The sequence below is a fragment of the Engystomops pustulosus genome, chromosome 4 (genome assembly GCF_040894005.1).
Source record: "Engystomops pustulosus chromosome 4, aEngPut4.maternal, whole genome shotgun sequence".
In the NCBI taxonomy this organism is placed as follows: domain Eukaryota; kingdom Metazoa; phylum Chordata; class Amphibia; order Anura; family Leptodactylidae; genus Engystomops; species Engystomops pustulosus.
Window position 1 is genome coordinate 188,112,675 of NC_092414.1, and position 19,244 is coordinate 188,131,918.

Below are 19,244 nucleotides of genomic sequence, written 5' to 3' on the forward strand. Positions count from 1 at the left end.
TTGTTACCAACTTATCTGCTATCTGTCAAACTCAATAGAAAAGATAGTGACGGTCTGGGGTCTGTGTCATCCAGCACTCAAAATAAAATATGCAGTCCCTACTCCATCCGCTAAGGTTAGTATTAACCCACTCACTGTTGAGACTTGTGAGGAATACGTGATGACACATACTTTGTGTCCCTATTATCTGGGTGGCCATTGGTCAAGCCAAATTACAGTAGCACCACATTGTTTTAATCACAGGGTAATTGTTAATGATTCCCCAATTTTAGAACTTAGAACTTATTTAGCTAGATTCAATACAGATGGCTACAATGGAGAAGCAGGAAGGCGTCAGCTCCCGGCTCCACCATTGTCCCTCTCAGCTGCCTTGAAGCTTTCAGCATTTTGTACTATTTTTTATCATCCTTGCCTTAGTGTTTAAATTTAGTCTCAACAAATGCAGAGATTTTGTCGGACAGGGTCAATCTTAGGAGAGAGCAGACTAAGATGTTGTTAAAAGCACTCCGTCCTGGTCAATGATGTGAGATAGCTCTATAGAATATGATAAGGAACAGTATCAACCGGTCCATCACACCTGATCATTTTCCTGATCTTGATCCTTGTCCTTGCATCTTATCTAAGGCTATGCGTCTGTAGCACTGTGTTTTTCAGATTGCATATTTATAAAAAGTTTTGGCTACAGCTTCTCTCAGCTACGGCAGCTCTCAACTGACCTGGTCTTGTAAGACCATCAAATGGGATCCTAGTTAAGTCCTTATGAACCCATCCATGTCAAAATCATTAAAAGCTAATGACATACTTAGGTGGTTAAAGATCTGTGATGGCTGTCATCTGTTAAAATAATAATAATAATCATAATAATAACAATTCTTTATTTATATAGAGCCCACAGATTACGCAGCGCTGCACTGTTCTAGCCAAATTGGTCCCTGTCCCATGGAATTTTGGGGGAAACCGGAGGACCCGTAGGAAACCCATGCAAACACGGAGAGAACATACAAACTCTTTGCAGATGTTGACCTCATCTTCTTACTTGTTCTATTTAAATCCAGACAGAGGTGGCGCTACAACAACAGATCAGATCCCTATTGTGTCTCCTGTGATGATCTCTATATGTTTGGATAGAATAGAGGTTGACTTTATATGGAGCCACAGTAACAGAATTTGAGACCAAATGACCGACACTACTAGTTGGGTAACATTACATACTTTATACCATCCTTTAAGCCATTGGGGGTCATTTTCTAAGGGCCCGATTCGCGTTTTCCCGGCGTGTTACCCGAATATTTCTGATTCCCCATTGGGGCAGATTTACTTACCCGGCCCATTCGCGATCTAGCGGTGCGTTCTCTGCGGTGGGTTCGGGTCTTCCGGCGATTCACTAAGGCAGTTCCTCCAACGTCCACCAGATGTCGCTGCTGCGCTGAAGAGCATCGGAACGCACTGGAGTACACCGAGCTGGGCTGAGTGAAGGTAAGTGTGTGCCGAGCGCCACTTTTTTTTAAATGCGCCGTTTTTTCCGAATCCGTTGGGTTTTTGTTCGGCCATTATGTCCATGGGGATATTTATCAGGGCTTCTACTTATCAAGGTAGTTGAGATTATTTTCTTCTTGACATCATCTCCATGTCAAGTGGGCATGAAAGGGGGCATGCCAGCAAGATGGCCCATGCGGGAAGTTCCTGCGCACTATCTAGACCATGAGAAACATTCTCCTTCATTGTTCACTTAGTTTTTGTGCAAAACTACACCATCTAGATTTGGCCGCCAGGACAGCCACCAAGAGACATCAGGAGACTGAAGCCTGAGGGGTGGGGCTTCCATCATCATCATGAAAAGTCTCCCTCTTTAAGGGCTCTTGAGCAATGCCTGCTATACATGAAAATGGATCAGTGGATTATGCAAGGGAATACTATGCCAATAGTTCACAACAAAAGTGAAGAAATTGGGTAGGGTTGAGAAACCAGTTCCCCGACTTGGTAACACCCAGTGGACACTTTTCAGCTATACACTACAGGAGTTATACCCGTCCACTATAGGATTCGTGCACCACAGAGGTGAGCTAAACAATACATTGTGGTTCAACTTGTCAGTTTTATGCCTTGCATAATTTTATTATCTATTTATCTACTACCAAGTGCAACATCCCCCACCGGGGGCTAGCCTTTTCTTGGGACCTGGAGACAGCCGGGGCCCCGGAATACCAGAGTGGGTGGCGGTTGCGGCCTAGGCACGCTAGTGTCACGATGCTTGGTATGGGGACTGGAGGGCTGTCCTACAGCCTGGCAGGTCTCCAGCAGGTGGTGTTGGCAAGAAATGATGAGGGAGAGGCTGCTGTGGTAGTTCTCCCTGGGGCAACCCTTTGGGGTCTGGAGTATGAGTCCCTGTGTAGTGGATAGGGTGCCCGTGATGGTGACAGTCGTAGTAGCAGGGATCAGACGGAGGCAGACGTTGTACAAAGTAACTTACAGTTCTTTATTGGAACCGACAGGAACAATAGATAACGTGCCAAATGAATCTTGACAATGGTAGAATGCTGGGGATGCACTTGGAGAGGGAACCACAGGGATTGATCACCAGCCTGGATGCAGAGGCAGGCTGGGAGGTAGCTGTGTCCTAGTAGGATGCTTCAGCTTGTCCTGGGTTACTTTAGATATCACCCTTGAAGGTAGGATGATACCCCTTTACTCTCACTAACTCCTCAGAGCTCTACTGTCTGACTCCACTCTATTTCTCACTACTCACTAGACTAACTAGTCTCTAGAACTTTCCTGACCAGGGGTTTTATTACTCCCACTGGTCAGGAGGTGGTTACTCTTCCAATTGCATCCCAGCTTACAATACAATATGAGAACAGGTGTGATTGGCTGATGGAAAGACATCACATTAAACAATTAACTCCTGCCTCCCCAGGCAGAATCTAATGCTGCAGTGTTCCCCGTGTTGTGTAGTGACCTGCTGTGGGGTTGATCAGACTCCACACAGGTAGCGAGCTACATTTTCGCAACCACCGGTCTGCCGGTGCTGCTGGTACTGGTACTGGTACTGCTGTGGTCCTGGTACTATTGCTAAAGCATATCTATGAGACAAATTATTTATTTTGTGTGTTTTTGTGCTTTTTTGCAACTTTTTAGGGTGCATGTGTGCCTTTTGCACCCAAGACACCTCCCATTTACAATTTCCCATGGTAGAGTGGTCAAAGATAAGACAGTGTAACAGCCTGTATTGCTATAGCATGGAGGGGCTCTGGTAACAGCCTCTATAGGCCTTCTGGCTCATTAGAATAATTTTAAAAGGAAGGAGGGCATTGATAAGAAATATAAAAATATTACCACAGTCTCAATGGATCTATTAGTAAGTGTCCCTTGTTTATCATGATGAATTTCAATTGTAGATTCCCTTTAGCTCCTTAAATGCCAGATGTGTCAAACACTAAGATATATCTGAGAGCAGAAAAGCAGGGAAAAAAGCAGGTGTACAATCCCAGACTAATGATACATGCAGGGGCGGGGCAGCATTAGGAGGCTTCAAACTGGGCATTTGGCCAGGGTCCCCTGTCCTAACGGGGCCCCCTGCATGTGGACTTTTGTGGGCAGAGGATGTATTGCTCTTGTAATACCCCTTGGTTGAATGAAGATGTTTATCATCTATCTCCTGCCTATCTATCTATCTAAATCTGTATATCATCTATCTATATATCATATATCTCTAAATCTTTATAATCTTTCATATTTATCTTCTTTCATCCATCTCCCTATCATCTATCTCCTATAACATTCTCCTACAATCCCATATTACAGATACTTACCTACTACTGGGTGTAACTACAAAGTGTTATTATTGTGCAGGGCTAAAGGAGCCTCATACTGACTGTGACTGCTCATAAAATAGTTTTATTTTGCGGGCCCCACTTTATCCCAGGACCCCACTTTATCTAAAACCGGCCCTGGCTACATATGCACCAGTGTGTTGCAATGTCATCATCAGAGGGTGAATAGGGTTCAGAAATGGAGACCTAAAGATGACCCTAAGTTTTTAGGAGTCCACATGCTAAATATTTTCTCCTGTACCATCTTTTCATATCTTTTGTGCTCTTGCTTGCTCTTAAATTATCCCCTCCGTCAATATACAAACTGCTCTTCTTCCTGATGGCGATGATAGTTTCCGGTGAGACACTGCGGGATCGGAGCTTGCCCGTAAGACACGCTTGATTACATTAATGAATGAGACACCGTCTATGTCTCAAATTAAGCACTCACCCCATTAACTCTGCCTCTGATTGCATGAGTCGCACTCAGGGCTCACGCTGCTTTTCTGGACTGTACAATATGAAATGATTTATTTACTGCCATTAAGGAACGTGGTGCTAGCGGTACCTCCGCTTCCCTGTGCCTCCATATACCTGCATGTGCTATACTTCACACTTCATCTTACTGAATATTAAGCATTTACAATTATACATTTTCAACAACAGAGCAACTGTGCATTTAATGGTTCTTATTACGTATTGTACATGATGCATTTTTTTACAGTGCCCCTCCTGAATTCCTCCCTAGAATGCAGCGTGCTCACTTTATGTTGATGATACATAAGGATTAACATCAAAAGTTTACCTTAATTTGCAAAGATTGTTTGACGACTGATCAACTAATCTAGTTATCGAGAATGTGATATTTATGCTCTGTAATGATTGTCTCACATAAACAGCAGTCTATTAATATTATCTATGCCTATTAGTTATTTATGTGTATTAGTGAAAATTCCATACTCCTCCTTGCCTAAAAAGTATTCTTAAAAACGGTAAGAGGAGTATTATTAGGTAATTAGGAGTACTACTGCTCCTATTCTGCATATATGTGCACATCACTGTAATACTACTAATATCTTGTATATATGGACACAGCACAGTACTACTGCTCCTATTCTGCATATATGTGCACATCACTGTAATACTACTAATATCATCTATATATGGACACAGCACAGTACTACTGCTCCCATTCTGCATATATGTGCACATCACTGTAATACTACTAATATCTTGTATATATGGACACAGCACAGTACTGCTGCTCCCATTCTGCATATATGTGCACATCACTGTAATACTACTAATATCTTCTATATATGGACACAGCACAGTACTACTGCTCCCATTCTGCATATATGTGCACATCACTGTAATACTACTAATATCTTGTATACATGGACACAGCACAGTACTACTGCTCCCATTCTGCATCTATGTGCACATCACTGTAATACTACTAATATCTTGTATATATGGACACAGCACAGTACTACTGCTCCTATTCTGCATATATAGGCACTGTAATACTACTAATATCCTATATATATTTATGAGACAGTGCAGTATTGCTACTACTATTCTGCACAGTACTTGGGCACAGAACAATGTTACTACTGTTTGTAATTTTTGCATTTGGCCCAAAAATACATTAAAACCGTAAAATATATAAGAAATTAAACAATCCTGAATTTGGATCCTGCTGTATGCTTATACTTTGCAGTTAAAATATTTACTGCTCCCAAAATTCTAATTTCTAGACCCATTTGTACAAGTGTAAAATTCTGAGCATTATTCCACTTCTCCTTTTAATATTTCCAACTCCCGGCATATAAGGGACTAATTTAGCAATGGAAGGGAAATCTGTCGAGACCAGATAAGGAAATGTGTTCTATGTATTAGCGAATGGCAGGAGTCTAATAGGGCAGAAGTTTTTGTAGTCACTGAAGAACATGGATAAAATTGGAAAGTTTCTGCTTAGTTGTATATTATCTGTATAATGCATGTGTTATGATAACTGTGTACACTGTAATGTTATAGAAGTATAATACGATGTCAGCTAGGAAGATTCACGGTGATAATAGGGTCTAATTTCGAAGCAGGTTTAGCACAGAGAGCTACGAGTCTGCTTCAAGATTCAGCTGTCTGTACAAAGTGTTGCAAGGAAATTGCACAAAAAGTTAAAGAAAGCCTAACATGAGGATTCTACTGATCTGATGGTTGACTTCTCCTGCTGCCTCTGCCCTAATCTGTAATTTAATAATCCTGGATCCTAACTTGTTACAAACTTTATTTTAGTAATATGTAAATTAACTGCAGAGGCTACTGGGGCGTGGAGAAGCCTTAGCTCCCACTTCCTGGCCACTAAACTCTGCAGTTAATTTACATATTACAAGTTAGGTTCCAGGATTATTACATTACAGATTAGGGTAGAGGCAGCAGGAGGAATCTACCATCACATCTACTTCTGATAGGAGAATACTCAGGGTAGGTTTCCTTTGAGTCTTCGAAAAACAGATTGGCCCAGATCTATTATCTGTCTGGCTTTGCACTAGAAAGTACGTCTTCAGTGCTTGCACATGTATTTAAAAAGTATCTGTACAAGTTTTGTGTCGCGGCAGCTCAAAAAAAAAATTGTGCATGTCAGGTTCCCCTCTCTTACACGACCTCAGGTATTCTAATAGTTTACATAGGATGCTGAGTGAGCTCAAAGAAATCACTAAAACTGGAGTATGGTATAAAGATCTTTTTCAGCAGGAAGTGGTACCTACGAAAAGAGGAAGTAGTTCTGCCTTTATTGCTGACACATAACATTTTATACAAACTACTTTGGTGGGCGGGACTTTACAGTTAGGAGGGACTAAATAGATGATTGGTTGTCTCGTCATCACATGGTCATCACAAAGCCATGTTGCACTTTAGCATCTTTTCCCCATAGTCCATATATGGCTGTGATAGTTTGGATCATGCTCAGTGGATCTGTGACGTTGGTAGCAGAACTTCTCTGTATTTTCCAGGAATTGGCTGTGTATAAGACATCCATCTATTCCAGGAAGTGTGCTACCAGCATAAGGCACATAGTGGAGGTCGATCCACAGGCATCTTAGTTCCAGCATTTAGCAAGCATGGAAAATAAAAGCATCTAGTGATGATGATTATAGTTTGGACACTGAAAGACGTAGAATAGACAGAGAGTAGATTCAGAGGGAGCATGCTCAAACTTTTCACTAGTTGGAGGATGCCACCCATGCCACCAAGGGACTCTGCACTCCTGCTTCACATCCAATCTTGGTTTGGCTTCTTTCATCACATACAAATAGAACTGGTTTGGTCTATTAGAATGGTGCACTCTTGTCACAGAGAATAAACATGAATGGGGTGAGAATACCCATTTTTCAAGTGCAAATAAGACTAATGCAGTGGGTAGTGCCTAAAGTAGTAACACCCTTTGTGAACCCGTGTTTTTGTGAATTTCCAAAATAAATTCAATTTTGGCTTACTCTGTCAAGTGGTCGTTTCTACTAAGCTCTTCCCTGTATGATCATGCATTAGACAACGGATCAATGGATGGATCCAACGCTGGTAAATTTCTCCCTGGCACAGGCAGATGTCCCTATTGTAGAATAAAACTATCAGGACATAATGGAGGGCATAAAATTGTGCTACAGCCTGCAAACTTTCAGGCCTGATTTCAGGCACACGTAACTTGTAATTGTGACTATTACATGTCTTGTATACCTACAAAAACCGGCATACAAGTTCTGATAAATGTTCCCCATCTTGTATCAGAATACTGCAGTCCTTTACAGTATCCACATATTTGCCTTCTCCAGGATCAATGTTGCATAGTAATATTGCCATACTCTACATCTCCTCTGAGTTTACTGCATGTATAATTTACACCATTACTTTACCTTACGTGACCCTACATGAATGCATAAGGGCTTTGCATAAAAGCCTCACATTGATTGTCAGACTACTTACTCTGCTGCTAGACAGGCAATTCTCATGTCTTCACTTTCTCAGCCACAGTAAAAGCTGAACGGCACAGTATGGGTCCAGCCAGAACTACTGTACTGAGCTACTGTCCTAACTCATTTTGTGATCAGTTTTAATGGGAACTTGTTCACAGTTTTGGGGCCAATAAACTGCTGGTTGTCTATATAGAATCTTTACTAATTGGATGTATATTCTATGGGTGATATGAGTCTGAGTAGCTTCACCCATCAACACTTTTGCCATGGGGACAATGAAGCCAAAAACAGAATAAATCGATCCACGTTGTGAAAAGGGTTATCTACAGCTTTATAGGCAAGGTTAGAATCAGCATGGTCAAATGGTCAATGTGGTCAAAACTTTCCCTCTGATGCGCTCCTCCAGTGAAAATATATTTATTGAACTAAAAAATCTATTATCTATATAAAAGCACAATTAAAGGATTCAAGTAAGAGTTAATTAAAGACTTAGAACTACCCGTATATACTCGAGTATAAGCCGACCCGAGTATAAGCCGAGACCCCTAATTTTGACACAAAAAAACTGGAAAAACCTATTGACTCAAGTATAAGCCAAGGGTGGGAAATGCATTGGTCACAGCCCCCCCAGTATATAGCCTGCCAGCCCCCTGGAGTATATAGCCTTCCCCTGCAGTATGTAGCCTGCCAGCCCCCTCAAGAATATAGCCTGCCAGCCCCCTCAAGAATATAGCCTGCCAGCCCCCTGGAGTATATAGCCTGCCTGCCTGCTCAAGTATATAGCCTGCCTGCCCTCTCGAGTATATAGCCTGCCTTCCTGCCCCCTCGAGTATATGGCCTTCCAGCCCCTCCCGGTCCGTCACAGGCACCATGACGTCAGCCGCAAGCTGACATCCTAGTGTGTGCCAATGCAGCTGAGGTCACAAAGACTGTGATGGTCTAAGACCCGATGTCGGAGTTGCGATGGATGCCGGGGAGCGTCAGAAGGTGAGTTCACTTTTTGTTTTTTCCTTGACTTGAGTATAAGCCGAGTTAGGGTTTTTCAGCACATTTTTTGTACTAAAAAACTAGGCTTATACTCTAGTACATATGGTAAATATATATTAAAAAGGAGACACATTTCGGGTTTGAACCTGACTTGTCCTTAGTCCTCTGCTTCAGACCTGAAATGCGTCTCTCTTTGAATATATACTAGGGTACATTTACTTACCTGGACCAGTCGCAATCCCGCGGCACGTTGTCCGACGAGGATTCGGGTCTGCCTGTATTCACTAAGGTCATGTGCCTTAGGTCCGCCGGAGTTCACCTTCTTCTTCCTGGTGCATGTAAGGGCTGATCTTGCGACACAATTCTTTTTTAAATTCCGCGGTTTGTCCGAATCCGTCGGGTTGTCCGACGGCCAAACCCCCCCGATCTTCTGTTGCGGCGCCAATGCGCCACAATCGGATTGCATGCACCAAAACCCGGGGCAATTTAGTGCAAAACGGCGCAAATCGTAAATATTCGGAAAGCGCGATGGAATCGCGTCCGCAGGACCCTTAGTAAATGTGCCCCCATATGTTAATGGTAAATATCTCTTTAGGGGTTTAATTGTGTCCCCTTTTTCATATAAATACGTTTTTACCGGAGGAGCACCTCAATGAGATTTTTTTTTTGCTATAAACCTTGTTATGTGACCACACTCAATCCATTTTCCGGCAGGCTTGGATCCAACCACATTTGAACCTCCATAAGTGGATAAGGTGGGCGCACATTTAAATGTGACCTATCTTAGTATCCACCAGGAGATACCACAATATAATTTGCACCTATCCATTTTTTTATTTTTTTCTTCTATATACCTCATCATTATAGGCAAGGTTGTTAAGGACCAGTGGCTTTTATATAGAAAGGTTTGGGACCCTCATCCTGGGTTCATAATCAATGTTCAGTGGCACCAACCTAGGTGACAGGTTCCCTTTCACCACCATTCTTCATAAATGTTTTTGAGGAATTTGGGAACTAATTGGAATTTCATGAAGTTCACACCAGTTCCTTGTCATTGGTATAAGGTCATCATGACGGTTGAGAGATGGTTTGTAAATTTATGTGTGGATAAAACACAGTGACTACCTCTCGGGACATGACTAGTTTAGCAAAAAACTTACATAAAATAACAATTGTGTTGACTCTATTGGCATGGAGGATCGTAACACCCTGTAAAAACATTGACAAAGTAACAGCACAACCCTTTATCAGCCCACTCAATCTTTATAGGAGTGATAGAGATTATTGTCAATGTGATCTTCATTCCTTGGTTGAACTTGATGGACATGTGTTTTTTTTTTCTTTTCAACCATATGAACTACTAAAGAAGACCTTTCACCACCTCCATCAACTCCAACTCTATGGGGGTCATTTACTAAGGGCCCGATTCGCGTTTTCCCGACGTGTTACCCGAATATTTCCGATTTGCGCCAATTTCCCCTGAATTGCCCCGGGATTTTGGCGCACGCGATCGTATTGTGGCGAATCGGCACTCGCATGCACGCAACGGAAATTGGGGGGCGTGGCCGAACGAAAACCCGACAGATCCGGAAAAACCGCTGCATTTAAAAAAAAAAATGTGTCGCGGAGCTTGCACTTACCTTCACTCAGCCTGGCTCGGTGAACTCCAGTGCGTTCCGGGGAACTTCAGCGCAGCAGCGCCACCTGGTGGACGTCGGAGGAACTGCCTTAATGAATCCCAGCCGGACCCAAATCCACCGCAGAGAATGCGCCGCTGGATCGCGAATGGGCCAGGTAAGTAAATCTGCCCAAATGTGTCCTTCAATAGGTGTTGCTGTAGTTGGAAGTTGTCCTCACCATTCCCAAACAATACCCTCATTTTTGGACCTCCATTGTCAGATGGGCGGACCTCTACAGCCTAGGACCACCCACTTGACAGAAGAGAGTATAATTTGAATTTGTGGTACTGGAACTACCCTGAAACTTTGGCTAATTCCTGGGCTGCTGCTGGTAGTCTGACTCCACCGATCTAATAATGGAGAATTTAAAGTATTGACTATGATTACTCTAAATGAGCAAAAAATATTTCAAACAAGGCCAAATTAGGTAAACTATATCTTGTATTGGAGGCAAGAGTTGGGGTATGTGATGGCAGGGAAAGGTCACCTACAAAAGGAGTGACGACATCTGTCACCATCACCTTAATCAAACAAGGGCCCCCATTTCCCAGATCATACAATTGAGGGACCTCTAATGAGGTCCTCATTCATTCAGGCCTCATTCATCCTGTGGACAAGTGATTTTAACGTAGAAAACAGCCTACCGCCTCTCATAAGTACTCAACCTCCGCCTGACCCCCAGGAACAGAAGTCCATGTACAGTATATAATTCCAAAATGCCATGAAATAATAATAATGTTGTGACAATACAACAATAATTGCGCTTCGTCATTAGCTCTACTTTAAGATGATCTATTAGTATTAAATTAGCGCCCGATCCTCAGATGGCATATAAAATTAGTTAATGCAGTAAACTCCTACGAATTATGGATAGAAATAGAGAAATACTTATATTTATAACTTGCTTTTTATATTTTTGAGGGCAGCCGATAATCCCTGACCCATAATCCTTGTCACTCGATGTTACATTATTGTCCGCCTGATACAGCTGGAGGATTGTTTATCATAGTTCAAAGATTCATCCAGACTTTTTTAATAGCATAAGGAGACAAATTAGCATTACCTAAAAAATAACTAGCTGCATCCATATTACTTTTCCCAGCCAATGCAGAAGTGTGATTGTTCAGAAGAAGTAAATTTCTCACATAAAAAATCATTGAAAAAATGGCTCCCTAGATGATCATTATGGCACAAGGTTTTACTGTGCAGTAATTATAGCTGTTGTTTCATCAATCTTTTAATATGACATAGTGAGAGAGTCGGAAAGATTTTTCAACCTTTGATCTGGGTACTTGGACGCTTAAAGTGGTATTCCAGGAATCAGCATAATTCATATAGAAATGGGTACTCAAAATATAAGCTAATATGTAATTAGTTGTTATTTAACATTTTGCTCCCCTTAGCAGAAAAATGCTGATGACATAGATTGTAATGGAAAATTAAAATGTTACTGGCCCTTTAATCAGTCCGTTAATTTCCTCAACGCGGTCCGTTGCGGAGCGGACACAGGACAGAAGGTGGTCGCTGGTCACATGTCCACATCACATGTCCTGCACCTGCCTGGGCAGGTCATGTGATCACCACTACGTTTGGTTGAAGTGCATCCAGTATGGCAAGTGTTGTGGTGATGTGCAGTGATGGCAGTTACACATCATTACTATGGTAAAAGAGCAGCACAGTCTGTTACATCATCATTGGGAGCAGAGCATAAGATGGAAGAGGAGTTACTGAGAACTAAAGGATCATGGAACTTGTAGTTTCCAGTGGCGGCCATCTTAGTGATAACTCCACCTACTTTAGAGAGGCCATAAATTTTGTAAATCATAAAATCAAACTATTTGAGCTGCGTTTTGTGACTAATGACATTGAGTATTGTTGTATTCATTTATTTATATCATCATGGTTTTTTGTGTCAGACGTTTATATTCCCGGAATACCCCTTACTTAAGTGGGACTTTTTACCATCTCACATGTATGTAGGTTAACATATCGTTTTGTAGAGTCTGCCACATATATTAAGGGGCACTTTGAATTTTCTTCCTAACAGACACTGTTGCTGAGATATCAGTCTCAGTATCTGACCATTATAATCCTCTCCTCTGTCAGAGAGGAGGTGCTGGAGCAGAGGAGGAAGGGAACCTGTGTTATGCTAATTGTAGACAGTGTCAGAGAAGATTATAGTGGAGAGGATTACAATGGTCAGATACTGGGAATGATATCTTAACATCAACTAAAATCTAAATACAGAGTGCCTCTGAATCTGTGTAGTAGTTGCTTCACTATAGTATGTTAATCTCTCCATGTGTGAGGTGGTGAAATGTCTTCTTCAAAGGAAGTGCAGAGTTCCTCATTATAGAGTTGGCTCCCTTTGGCTATCCTAAGATCTTCAAAATCTCAACATCTTATGGGTCCTACAAGAGTATGAGTCTAATTGCAACTGGGATCTCTTTTAGTGATCAACACTGGGGTTCTCAATACCAGGTTGACCCTCAATGACATTGCATTTGTTGAAATTATAGGTAACCTTTAAGACTTGGGCCAGTCCCATATTGCATCTTGAGCAACAGAGGACAACTCTACTTAAAGTTCTTCCCAATCAATATAAGAGATGATGGACCAACTAGTTTTGCGTACCTTATCTTCTTCTGTAGCAGCTGCATGGTTTTCATAGTGAAGTATGGATGACCTTGTACTGTACAATGCCCGATTGTCACTTCTTACAAACCCTTATTTACATTTGGTAAAAAACAAATCAATCGGAATTTTATGGCATCCTATGGATTTACAATTTTGCAACAAGCCATGAATGTCATGAATTTATTACTTCATTTTGCCACCTGTGTCATGCTAATGATAAAATCCATACAAATTTACACCAAATTAATCACTAATCTTTAATTACTTCTACTCCATATTCTATGCTTCCCCTTTAAAGGGTCGAAGCAGAGACATTTTTTGTGACTTTTTTATGCATTGGAGTTAAACTGACACAAGATATTGGATAACAATCTGATTGGTTGTGATCCAAATTTTGGGCCCAAACCTATGAAAAGTAGGTGGGCCCCATTCTCAATTGATGGAACCATAGGTCAAAGATATGTTTTGATGCATCATTTAAAACCAAAGGTAGTCTTAGAAACTGCCAAAAATGGTGCTCTGGTAGACAATGAAAGGGAGTTACCATAATTTCTGACACTCCCATATAATCTAAAGGCATGGCAGGATTTGACCTGCCGTATCATTCGTTTAGGGAGAAAGGGGCCCCAATCCATGTGATCTGTGGAGGTCACAGAAGTCAGACCTCATTGATCAGACTGTTATTCTGTGGATAGGGAATGACAATTGAACTTGAAGCACCCCCTTTAACAAGCCAACCATACCCACTAACCACCCACTAAGTGTTATAAAAAGGCTAAATTACTGCACAAGTGGGCCCAAATACTTTACAGAACTTTTGAGTGCAAAGATAATAGATTGTGTATCAAAAGTTATCAAAAAGTAGTAGAATCATTCAATAGTCCCTCAATTTCTGAAGATCCATACAAAAATCTAACTTCTTTTCTTTTTTTTTTACCAGATTCCGCGGCACATCAAGACTCTACCATACTACAGCTATGACCCGCCCATGGTCGGATATTGCCAGACACACAAGACCCTCCTTGTAAATAAGGGCTATGATGGAACATCTCGAGAGCAAAGAGAGACCACCAACCTAGAGCTTAGTAGGGACCAGAGCTACATCTCCACCATAGCTCGCTCAGCAGCACCTGCCATATACATTGAGAGGATACCAAACCAATAACGTCAGGAGTCTTGTTCCTGGATTGTGCATCTTGGGAGAAGAAGTGGACAAACACACAGTAATGGATCACAGATGTTTGGAGCGCCCTGGAATAGTTGCGTGCTCCTATAATCAATAAATAACGCAAAACTAAAAACATTGAGCACGGAGCGGACTTGTGGCTGAAGGGCCGTGGAACATTATCGGATGAATTAGGAACAGCATGGGGTTTATTTTGGCTTTAAAGTATTATCCTAAGCCCCACTGGTGTAAAAAAACAGCTAAAAAAACATAAATAAAGTTAATAAAATAATAAAATAAAAACATAACACAGGATCCACGCAAAAAGGATTTCTTAACCAATTTTGGATCCGCTTCCGGTGATCGCGGGAGTAATATCTGCTTGTACATTTGGTTTCTTTTTTTCTACACGTTGCATGGTTCCAATACAGATGAACCAAAATGGGGAGACTTTGGGGATTTCGGGGGGTAGGGAATGCTTCTTGTTTCATGTCGAATAACCCAGTGGATCTCTTTGAACTGTGTTTCTTTCCTGTTTTACCTGTTAGAAAGGTTTGCTTTTTCTCAGACCGCCATCCACGGGGGACAGCGCTGGGGAGAGACCAGCCTCAATTAGGGTCATTCTGATGGGTTAGAATCACGGAAAATGTGCAGGCGGTGGGAAGCCTTCATCTGGCCCCATCACACATATAAGAATTATTATTCCCATATTGGTTTATTTGGATTTTATTGACAAGGTTAAATCACAAGAGTATAATTTTTTTTAAATACTATTATGATCAGTTATAGCTTTTGTGTAGTTTTTATCAATAAAAAATCTGAAAACACTATGCATAAAGTATATATTGTTCTGGTTCCAATGTGTTATCTTAAAGATTCTTATATACAGTAGATAACCCAGCAAAAGCTTCACAGGCATCTTTACTAGAGATGAGCGAGTATACTCGTCCGAGCTTGATACTCGTTCGAGTTTTAGCGTACTCGAAACGGCTCGTTGCTCGGACGAGTATTTCGCCTGTTCGCTAACAAGCTTTCACTTAAGGAAACACAGTGAAGAACAGTGAAGAACAGTGAAATTTAAGGATCATTAAGGATCATTTAAGTGAAGAACACAGTGAAGAACACATTGCAGATGTTTCCGTACATCTGCTAACTTATCAGAAGACATTAGTGCAGAACGGTGTTCTTCACAATAGTATGTGAAGAACAATATGTGTGAAGAATCTTCACACATATTGGGGCAGATTTACTTACCCGGTCCATTTGCTATCCAGCGGCGCGTTGTCTGCGCTGGATTCGGGTCCGGACGGGATTTATTAAGGTAGTTCCTCCGCCGTCCACCAGATGTCGCGGCTGCGCTGAAGAGCATCGGAACGCACTGGAATACACCGAGCCGGGTCGAGTGAAGGTAAGTGCAATTTTCGCGACACATTTTTTTAAAAAATGCGGCGTTTTTTCCAAATCCGTCGGGTTTTCGTTCGGCCACGCCCCCCGATTTTCGACGCGTGCATGCCAGCGCCGATGCGCCACAATCCGATCGTGTGCGCCAAAATACGGAGGCAATTCAGGGGGAATCGACGCAAATCGGAAATATTCGGGTAACATGTCGGGAAAACGCTAATCGGGCCCTTAGTAAATGACCCCCAGTGTTCTTCACATACTATTGTGAAGAACACCGTTCTGCACTCGTGTCTGCTGATAAGTTAGCAGATGTACGGAAACATCTGCAATGTGTTCTTCAGTGAAGAACACATTACAGATGTTTCCATGCCAGCTGCATTCAAATCCATGGGGCATGTACGCACCACTATTTTGAGGAGTATGATGTCCTCTGGAGCATCGATCACCTCAAAATGGTGGCACTCAGCGTTATCACTTTTCACATGTGTGACTGCCTGATGCCTGATCATGTGACCAGTGTGGGGAGTGTGTCATGTGCTATTCTGCTGTGGCTTCCAGGGCGCACTGGTATTTTTGGTCTTCTGGAGGTGCCAAAAATCACAAGACCCTCTTATGTCAATCAGTGGCCTCTTCAGACCACAAGACATCACTTATTAAGTAAGAGTAAGGGCTTATTCACACGTCCATTCGGGGGCCTCTGATCTGGTCGCATAATTTGCGTCTGGTCCCATAGACTTCTTTGTCTCTGCATGGTTTGTCACCGCATTGTGACCAAGTCAGGCCAGTAGTCTTCCTATGAAGGGAGAAGGGGGAGTAGCGCTCACTCTGCCCCATCCTCCTCCTGCCCCTATACTCGCTAGGGATCTGGTACAGGCAAGCACACCGATGTGTGAATGCAGATTAAGTGGGTCCCTTGAACAGAACTACTAGTGTAACATGCTAACCAGTACTTTTCTGTGCCACTACTCCGGCCTTTCCAAAATACCTATAGAATCTTTTAATGCAAGTTTCATCCATTTAATACAAACTGTATGTTGGCCATATTTTGTTGGCTGGGCATAAACCTGTGAATCTTACATCATAGTGCTTGGGGTTTTATGGTCCATATTTTACAGATTTAACATAGCAGCGGTGGCCACATGCAATACGTCCTCTCTAGAGATGAGCGAACATACTCGTCCGAGCTTGATGCTCGATCGAGCATTAGCGTACTCGTAACTGCTCGTTGCTCGGACGAGTATTTCGCCCGCTTGAGAAAATGGCAGCTCCCGCCGTTTTGCTTTTTGGCGGCCAGAAACAGAGCCAATCACAAGCCAGGAGACTCTGCACTCCACCCAGCATGACGTGGTACCCTTACACGTCGATAGCAGTGGTTGGCTGGCCAGATCAGGTGACCCTGGGATAGACTAGCCGCTGCCCGCGCTGCTCGGATCATTCTCTGTCTGGATGCCGCTAGGGAGAGAGCTGCTGCTGGTCAGGGAAAGCGTTAGGGTGTTCTATTAGCTTACTGTTAGGCAGGAGTGATTCTACAACAACCCAACAGCCCTTCTTAGGGCTACAATAACGTTATACTTTTTTTTTTTATTTGCTTGTGGCTGGGCTTGCTGGCACTAGTAGTGCAGCTAGTACCATATTGTGAGGAATTAGCAGGGGGACTTGCTACCGTTGTGTTTAGCTCTTAGTGACACACATATCCACCTCAAACACCAAAGTGGGAAAATTTATTAGGGGTTTGATTTCAATTAGGCACAGTCTGCCAGTTTCTTTTTATTTTACGTTTATTTTTTTAATAACTCAGTGTCATCTCATCTTGCATAGTAGTGTGCTTTAATACTTGGCTAGAAAATAGCCATAGGAGAATCCAAACGGCTTACTTACGCCTACAGTAGCGTTATATATATTTGATTTCTGGTTGATCTGCTGGTGGCTGTAGTTGCTGCAGTGCATCTACTAGCAAATTGTGAGCAATTTGGAGTGAGACTTGCGACCACTGTGTTTTGCGCTTAGTGATGCACATATCCATCGCAAAGACCGAAGTAGGAAAATTTATTAGGGCCCGGGGTTGGATTTCAATTAGGCACAGTCTGCCATTTCCTTTTTTATTTTACGTTTATTTTTTTCATAACTCAGCGTCATCTCATCTGGCATAGTAGTGTGCTTTAATACTTGGCTAGAAAATAGCCATAGGAGAATCCAAACGGCTTACTTACGCCTACAGTAGCGTTATATATATTTGATTTCTGGTTGATCTGCTGGTGGCTGTAGTTGCTGCAGTGCATCTACTAGCAAATTGTGAGCAATTTGGAGTGAGACTTGCGACCACTGTGTTTTGCGCTTAGTGACGCACATATCCATCGCAAAGACCGGAGTGGGAAAATTTATTAGGGCCCGGGGTTGTATTTCAATTAGGCACAGTCTGCCATTTCCTTTTTTATTTTACGTTTATTTTTTTCATAACTCAGCGTCATCTCATCTGGCATAGTAGTGTGCTTTAATACTTGGCTAGAAAATAGCCATAGGAGAATCCAAACGGCTTACTTACGCCTACAGTAGCGTTATATATATTTGATTTCTGGTTGATCTGCTGGTGGCTGTAGTTGCTGCAGTGCATCTACTAGCAAATTGTGAGCAATTTGGAGTGAGACTTGCGACCACTGTGTTTTGCGCTTAGTGACGCACATATCCATCGCAAAGACCGAAGTGGGAAAATTTATTAGGGCCCGGGGTTGTATTTCAATTAGGCACAGTCTGCCATTTCCTTTTTTATTTTACGTTTATTTTTTTCATAACTCAGCGTCATCTCATCTGGCATAGTAGTGTGCTTTAATACTTGGCTAGAAAATAGCCATAGGAGAATCCAAACGGCTTACTTACGCCTACAGTAGCGTTATATATATTTGATTTCTGGTTGATCTGCTGGTGGCTGTAGTTGCTGCAGTGCATCTACTAGCAAATTGTGAGCAATTTGGAGTGATACTTGCGACCACTGTGTTTTGCGCTTAGTGACGCACATTTCCATCGCAAAGACCCAAGTGGGAAAATTTATTAGGGCCCGGGGTTGGATTTCAATTAGGCACAGTCTGCCATTTCCTTTTTTATTTTACGTTTATTTTTTTCATAACTCAGCGTCATCTCATCTGGCATAGTAGTGTGCTTTAATACTTGGCTAGAAAATAGCCATAGGAGAATCCAAACGGCTTACTTACGCCTACAGTAGCGTTATATATATTTGATTTCTGGTTGATCTGCTGGTGGCTGTAGTTGCTGCAGTGCATCTACTAGCAAATTGTGAGCAATTTGGAGTGATACTTGCGACCACTGTGTTTTGCGCTTAGTGACGCACATTTCCATCGCAAAGACCCAAGTGGGAAAATTTATTAGGGCCCGGGGTTGGATTTCAATTAGGCACAGTCTGCCATTACCTTTTTTATTTTACGTTTATTTTTTTAATAACTCAGTGTCATCTCATCTGGCATAGCAGTGTGCTTTCATACTTGGCTAGAAAATAGCCATAGCAATAGGATAGCATCGTTTGGTTTTAAAAACTAAAAAACACACACAAAAAAAAAAACACAAAAAAAAGTTAAAAAAA

The 19,244-nt window shown here is 42.1% G+C and overlaps 1 protein-coding gene across 3 annotated transcripts in view; it reads left to right on the forward strand.

Annotated features, from left to right (window-relative positions):
* Positions 1 to 15,079, forward strand: part of LRRTM4 (leucine rich repeat transmembrane neuronal 4) — a 414,909-nt gene extending 399,830 nt beyond the window's left edge. For 2 of the 3 annotated variants that reach the window (XM_072148905.1, XM_072148906.1), the window contains exon 3: positions 14,027 to 15,079. In XM_072148905.1, coding sequence (XP_072005006.1) covers positions 14,027 to 14,251 — 225 coding nt within the window. In that variant the 3' untranslated portion in view covers positions 14,252 to 15,079. The remainder of the gene's footprint in view (positions 1 to 14,026) is intronic. The other variant, XM_072148907.1, reaches the window with a different exon arrangement.
* The last annotated feature ends 4,165 nt before the right edge of the window (positions 15,080 to 19,244 follow it).